Genomic DNA, 7,029 nt, shown 5'->3' with positions numbered 1-7,029 from the left:
AAAAAAAAAAAAAAAAAACACCGCCCAAAGTTAATGCTTCCATCTCCAGTTACCACTAACAGCAACTACATCGACAACAACATCCACTTCTCTTCATACAAAATGAAATAAAAAGGTGTTAAAGAAACTAAACAAATATAACAGTGACGACAGAATCAAAGTGCAGTCTGTTTCTGGCTGCACAGCTTGCTGGGTTTTTATATATTTTTTTTCTTCTCGGTGGGTCTTCACTCTACCAGGAGACAGAAGAGATTGGCGACAAATGTGTTGCATGTTGGAATACTGAAACATCGTCCTTGATGCCTCACAAACTCAAACTCCAGGCGGCCCTCTCTTGGTCAGTTTTGGCACTGCAGGCAACACAAACTGAATTTGTGTATCCACTTGTAGTTTGAGATGATTTTCTTCAACAGTTCATCTTAGTTTTTTTTCTTGCTTTCATTTGTTCTGATCCTCTTCTCAACACCCATCCAATAAGCACTGTCACAACCCAGGGCTTCTCTTGTCTCCTCCACACTTTTGTTGAATCCCCACCTTCTCCTTTGATTTTCTTTTTTTCCCCACCCTTTCTTGAAGTGTCCCAAAAAACAACAACGACAAACAGTAAAAAAAAACAAAAAACACCAAAAGCACTTCATGTCATGTAGCGGGTGATCGCTCTCAGAGCGTATAACAGTTCTGCCTGCATTCGCGCTTCCATAAGAAGCAGATTAACGTGGACCTGCAAGAGAGAAAGAGAGAGTTATTAAACACTGGCCATTAATAAACCAGGTAAAATAGCCGCTTCACATCAGGCCAGGATGGATCAGGATCTTACCTTCTCGGAGTGCTGAAACTGCCTCCAGAAACTCTCGTACATTCGTTTGGTGGTCTTCTCAGGACTACACACCATAGTCTTGATATAGATCTTAAAGCTACGGTCCAGAAGCTGGTTTATCTCCCCGTAATCATAGTCGTCATACCTGAGGAGCACAGAGCAACACAATGTTAGGCAACAGTGCTGATTTAGCATATAGTCATGCATTACAAAATAAAGGTTACATCCATGGAAATGAGTATAGGAGTAGAGCGGACATTAAAATGCTTGTCTTTGCATTTGACTAGTACAAAAAAAATGGCGACTGTTGATTTTGTAATGGTGACAACACGCGCCAGTGGGGCCATTGAGTGATTGAGTGGTCGCAGCTCGCTGGAAAGAGACGGCTGGCTAGTTAACTCCTTCTCTGGGGTGAGTCTGTGACTTCCTGTAAATCGGTTTAGTTTATTCGGAAGTTAGCCCGCTACCGCAGTCGCAATGGCAACAGTACACATAAAAATGCCCGCCAAACTGACCATCCTGCTATTGATTGGATGGGAATATCCGTTCTACCCCTACATATACCCCCCCCCCCCCCCATCCCATTTACATCATACCACAAGAAAGATTTTTCTCACCTGATGCCGAACATGCAGTGGATGTAGTTCCAGATGGCCCTGCGCAGCATACTGGTGTCGACATCCTTGTGTGTCGCCATGGTGTTGTAGGTCAGATTGTAGGCCATCTGGAACTTCTCATCCAGCATCTGACCAACATCAGGGTACAGTCTGTTGACCAGAGAGAAACCGTGGTCCTCCCAGCTGTAGTCCTGGAGAACAGAGAAATAAGAAATAAATAACAGTCACACAGACCCTTCTTTTTAGCGCACTGTACTCTATTCAGACTGTATTTGATCTCTACCTGCACTCTGAATGTGGGCACATGCTCCCCTCTCCTGGAGAAGTCCTTGTAGCCATAGCTGGGGTCCTCAAAGTGTCGGGAGATGTCTCTGGAGGGGACACACTCCTCGTCCTCCGCCGTGACCACGAGCATGCTCTCTGTCTTCTCCCTCTCAAAGCGGGTTGCCATCTCCTCCTGGCTGGCCTCCTCGTCGTCGCGGCACTCCTGCAGCTGCTTCATGCGCTCCATCAGCACCTCCACCTCGCCACACATCTCCTAAGGAAACAAAGAGCACGTCGACAGTTAAGAAAGAGTCCTGCAGGAAGCATCCTCACTCAGCTGCTGCATCCACCACACACGGGATGTCTGAGTGCAGGGATTACTCTGCTGCCTGGATTTAACTCTCACAGACTAGTCAAAAAAGAAACCCTCACGTGCACTCGCTCTCTGCACGCACACCATCCTTCACCACTCACCTGGTTGCCGAGCGGATCGTCGCGGTGATTAGCGTGGCCGTTGCCATTGGCGATGTCACAGACGCAGTACTGGCTGAGGGAGGGGGGTCTGAACGTGTGTCCCCCGTTGCAGTGGATCTCCGTCGTGATGCCGCAGCCGAATGTGAACGAGGCGAGGGAGTGGTAGTGTGTGAGGAGGACCACGGCGTGGATGAGCTCTGCAAGGGACCAGCTGTGCTCCTCTGCTTTCAGAAGGCGCTGGAAACAAAATAAAAAAGGAAAAATAAGTATAACATCACTGACCTTTTAGGAAGTAAGAAAATATTCGTTCACCCGTCCTAACCAATTTATCGTGTCTTCCTTTTCCAGCCTCACCCCCCCTCCCTCAATCCCCCGTCACCGTACCTCTACTGCAACAACTTCCCAATCCTTCCAAGTTATGCAGCTGCAGCTATATTCTGGCCTACACCCATGATCTCAGCCCGTTACGCAAGACTTTTCATGTCTATCCTCCAGACCACGTCCGTCCTCTCACCTCGATGTGTTCCTTGGTGAGAAGCCACGGTCGGTGGGCCAGGATTTTGTTGAGTTCCCCGAGCTGCTGCAGCTTCTGCGGGGCGCCGTCCAGGCCGTTCAGCCACTTGGGATCCCCCCCGACCTGGAGGAAGTCGTTCACGTGGAGGTTGACCAGGTAGGAACACTGGTGTCTAGCTGCCGCCTGCAGGATGAGAGAAGGAGAGATTAACCTCAAGATATCACTCGACTTTTAACAGGTAAACGAGGCGTGGGTTTGACACCACAGGACAGGGCGTACCATGATGCCGATGTAGTGTCGGTAGTGCAAAGACAAGGGCCCGTCCATCTGGAGCAGGTAGTGCTGCGTCCGGAGAAAACTCCCCAGGTACTGCGGGTGGAAGCCCATCACCAGGGAAATGTTGTCCAGGCGACCGAGGGCTGCAAACGCATCCTCAAATATCGACTGTGTCCTGGCGTCCACTTTACTGACTTGAAGAATCTTACAGAAAAACAAAAAAACATTAGATAAGCAGTTTCTTACATAGATGGCATGAGTTAAAAGTCTGTGGTGAGATTACAGTCTTTTACCTCTTTTTCAGGGATAAATCTGCTTGGTCCGTTTCCTAAGGGTCTTGGGATCCTTACTCCCAAGTCCTGTAAGACAAAAAATGAGTAGAAAACATTCACTTTAAATACCACAGGAAAGCAGAGAAGAAGGTGTTTGCCTGCCGTCAGAGAAAATTGCAATAAAAATTGCGATTCAAAGGTTTTTCTCCGTTGTGAAAGCAGCATACAATAGCAGAGTCATAATACATTTATGCCAAAAAAAATAATCTGAATTAAACTCTTTAGATTCCTCGTTAATTATAAAACTAAACACACACGTTGCCTTCTTACAGAAAGCATCGCCTCTTATGTGTTCTGTAACTTTCCGCTGCTTGTCCAGACATGTCTACTAGCGGACACCGTCCCGCAGCGCACAATGGAGCAGATAAATGAATGACCAGCGACTTGTATATTATTCAGAAATCACACTGGGTTAAAACCATTTAAACGTGTCACTTAACCCAAGTGAATTTCATCCGAGATGATGTCTTGACCGATGACCCCCAAACTCTTCTTACTCGTAAACAAGCCTGCACAAAAGACTGCACTGCAGCTTGTTTGCTCAGAGGAAAAGCGTCGCGTAAAAACGCCAGAAATGTGTCACTTGTCTAAATCCCGACGTCAGGTTGAAGCTTTAAAAGCGGTGATTTTTTTTTTTTTTAAACAGTGTTATATATCTGAAGCCCCTCTTCCCCCCATTTCTCTTACCTTTTTGCTAAGTCGTTCACAATGGGTACATATCTTTAACAAGTCTGTCACGGCAAAATAATTATTTTCCACGTTTTCTGCCGGTGCGACCGCGTGCCTCATCGCGTGTCCTCGCTGCACTTTGATTATTTGAAGGGAATAAAAAAAAATGTGAACCCGTATTCTGAATGGCTCTTTCCTCCTCTCTTTGTTCCTTGAAGCACTGGGTAAAGTGCTCGCTGTCAGCTGTTGCAGCCCTACAGCAGAATACCGTCCTCTCTCGCTCATACATTCGGTAAATAAGTCGAGGCTCGTGTGATTGACGTGCCCAGCGACCAATCAGGTGGCGAAAACAGCCTCCCGGCAAGCCAATGGCGGCGGGGAGAAGCACGCGGGGGCGGAGCTAGCCGTGAAGAGAGAGGGGGTCCAAAACGTGAGCAGATAGAACAATCCCCCCCCCCCCCCCCCCCCCCCTCTAAGGAAACATCATCACTTCTCTCTCCTTCTTTTGTTCCCTGCTGCTGTTGATCATGATCGAATGTACTGTAAAGCATTGCAATCTGCATGCTCAACAATGGCAGCAATCAATTCAAGGTGATTGCTTGCTTGCTTCTCCTTCCTAATCACTCCAATCAATACTTTACAGCAATCATGGATTGGAGTGACCGGCCTGCAGGATTACTAGATATAGTTTTCTGTCACACTGCCAAATGTTGCTGGAAAAAAAAGGCATATTTGTGGTATCTGTGTGATCATCTGTGTAATGTGCATTCAGTGAGAACAACAACAACAACAACACACAGCCAGCTCCATACAGCAGCAAGTCCCCCTATTGGCTCCATGCTGCACTGGGGAGGGGGCCAGCAGAAGAAGGTGCTTTGCAAAGATCGGCACCAGCATGCAGCGAAATGGATGGATGGCTGCAGGACCTGCTGCAACAACAACGGCCCTTCAGTTAGTGGGTTTGCACCGCAGCCTATTACACCACAGATAATGTGATCCACCTATCAGGCCCCAGCAGAAAGGACTCCTTTAAACGCTGGGAGGAAGCAGAGAAGGGATGGCAGGTCTTATGGCTTTGTTTATCCCAGCTTAACAATAACACGTTCATCGGAAAGGTGTATAACTGGTTTATTACAGGTGGTTAGAAAGTCAATAATTACAAATGAGATGTACCGGGTAAAAAAACACCACTGTGTACCGTAAATTTGACATCACAGTATAATAGCTTCCTTCAATAACACAAACAGGTCTGGATGTGGAAATTATGTTGTGTGTTTCCTCTGTAGATTGCCAGCAACCACATTACAGAAGCATCCACATATTGGCTGGTGTGTGAGCGCACACACGTGCACATCTGTGTGTCATGTTTCTGCTAGAGATTTCAAAATAACATGTTTCCCAAGCAAAAGAAAAAATGACACAAAGTCTGATAGGAAGAAAACTACTCAATGATTGTTTGAAAACACATTTTCACTGCAAAAACTTTGTCTACGAAGGTATTTGGGTTAACTGTGACACCCAATAAAAACAAGCTAAATTTGGTAAAGAGGAGATGGTGGGTGGAGGCCAAGAAAAGGCAAGTTAGCCCATGTGCACTCCAATCAAGAGCCTGCCCAGCCAGTTTGGCAACCAGCTGCAAGTCGCCAGCACAGTTAGATAGCACAGTATTCAGCAGGTTCATTGTGTGAATCGAGCCAACAGACCCCCCCCCCCCCCCCCTCCTGAGGTCACAGGGTGGGGTGCAGGGCAGCGGTAAACATGTTCCCAGGGCTGGAGTCAGCACTCCCAGGGATGCTGGGAGCCCCATGGCTCAGCAAAGCTGCAGAAGAGGCTGGTCAGCGTTAGGGCTTACGACACGCCGAACCTTTTCACATAAAAGCGCTTAGGCTGGGGGGGTCCGGCCTCGCGGACAGGGCCAAACACTATTGTCAGAGTGCACGCACCGCCTACTCTGTAGGCTTTACTGTACTCACATCAGGAGTATCTCTGTGTGTGCAGTGATCCGGGCATATCTCCTCCTTCCTACATCAAGGCTGTGATTGCACCTTTAGTTCACCGTCTTCGGTCCAGTTGCATGTTTATAGTTGGTACTCAGAACTGAACTATGCAAAAGAAAACCAGAGCTTGTAAACAAGTAACGTGGAGTTAGAAGAAGCTTGCATTCAGACAGACTTCAAAACACTAAACATCCTATATAATATTATATATGCTCTGGAAGGATTCGGAAAGCTGTCAAAGTGGACCTTGACTTTAGGTGTTTTGGTCCAACTATTAATACTTTTACAGCCGACGTCATCAAAAATATGTGTGCGCATGTTAATAACGGAAGTGGCTTTTTTCCTCCCAGCCATCCAGGCGAGTTAGCCAGCTATTACACTTAGAATTTAAATCTTTTACCAGCATCAAAACATCTGGTTGTTGCATGTTTGGTTGTCAGAATCGATATTCCACCAGCAAACAGGATCTCGACCGTCGCCGGACTGATAAAAAAAAATGCTTCCGTTTTTTAAATCCCCACATTAAAAAACTCTATAAACTCAAAACTCAGAGTCTATGTCATGGTGTCTGACATTCTGTACATGACCACAGATAACATAGTTGGAAGCATCTAGTGACTTGTATGCTTGTTGTTGCTCTTGTATTCTACCCACTCACTGATCGCACACAGATCTGGAAAGTAACTTTAGGACGCATACGCGACCATTGGTGGTTAACGCCCTTACATAGCTCGACAAGCTATTCCACTCTGCTGTATTTCCGTTGCAAAACTGCACGTGCATGCTTGTGTAGGTCATCGATGTTTACAAAATGTAAAAGGGTCTATACGCTTAAAAGCCTGTATTTTTCTGGCGCTGACACAATTTAAGAAAACATGACAAAATCTTGGCCTTCAATAGATTATGCCTGGCTTGTATTACAACCTGTAAGACTTCGTGGTGTCTTCTGAATCTGGTTCAGAACATTGTGTGCCCGTGTAAAAACCACACTGCAGGTGTCTCGCAGAAGTCTGAAGACCTACATCTGCAGGCGGCTCACTTATTTGATGTCGCCCACTGTTGTTTTCAA

At 46.6% G+C, this 7,029-nt stretch overlaps 2 protein-coding genes across 3 annotated transcripts in view; one reads left to right on the top strand and one right to left on the bottom strand.

Moving 5' to 3' along the window:
* The window catches only part of armc2 (armadillo repeat containing 2), a 34,261-nt gene that overhangs the window by 24,555 nt on the left and 2,677 nt on the right, over nt 1-7,029 (top strand). The gene's annotated exons all lie outside the window — the stretch shown is intronic.
* The window catches only part of sesn1 (sestrin 1), a 47,679-nt gene continuing 40,656 nt past the window's right edge, over nt 7-7,029 (bottom strand). The window contains exons 1-9 of one of the 2 annotated variants that reach the window (XM_031875433.1): nt 3,982-4,253; nt 3,256-3,321; nt 2,966-3,166; nt 2,687-2,869; nt 2,173-2,409; nt 1,718-1,972; nt 1,435-1,625; nt 818-962; nt 7-721 (exon numbers count right to left, since the gene is read on the bottom strand). In XM_031875433.1, coding sequence (XP_031731293.1) covers nt 635-721; nt 818-962; nt 1,435-1,625; nt 1,718-1,972; nt 2,173-2,409; nt 2,687-2,869; nt 2,966-3,166; nt 3,256-3,321; nt 3,982-4,248 — 1,632 coding nt within the window. In that variant the 5' untranslated portion in view covers nt 4,249-4,253 and the 3' untranslated portion in view covers nt 7-634. Of the gene's footprint in view, nt 722-817; nt 963-1,434; nt 1,626-1,717; nt 1,973-2,172; nt 2,410-2,686; nt 2,870-2,965; nt 3,167-3,255; nt 3,322-3,981; nt 4,254-7,029 lie in introns of those variants that run through there. The other variant, XM_031875432.1, reaches the window with a different exon arrangement.

The sequence above is a fragment of the Anarrhichthys ocellatus genome, unplaced genomic scaffold, assembly GCF_004355925.1.
Source record: "Anarrhichthys ocellatus isolate YVR2014 unplaced genomic scaffold, GSC_Weel_1.0 scaffold91, whole genome shotgun sequence".
Lineage (NCBI taxonomy): Eukaryota > Metazoa > Chordata > Actinopteri > Perciformes > Anarhichadidae > Anarrhichthys > Anarrhichthys ocellatus.
Note: the sequence above shows the minus strand (reverse complement) of the source record. Positions and strands in the feature narration are given on the sequence as shown.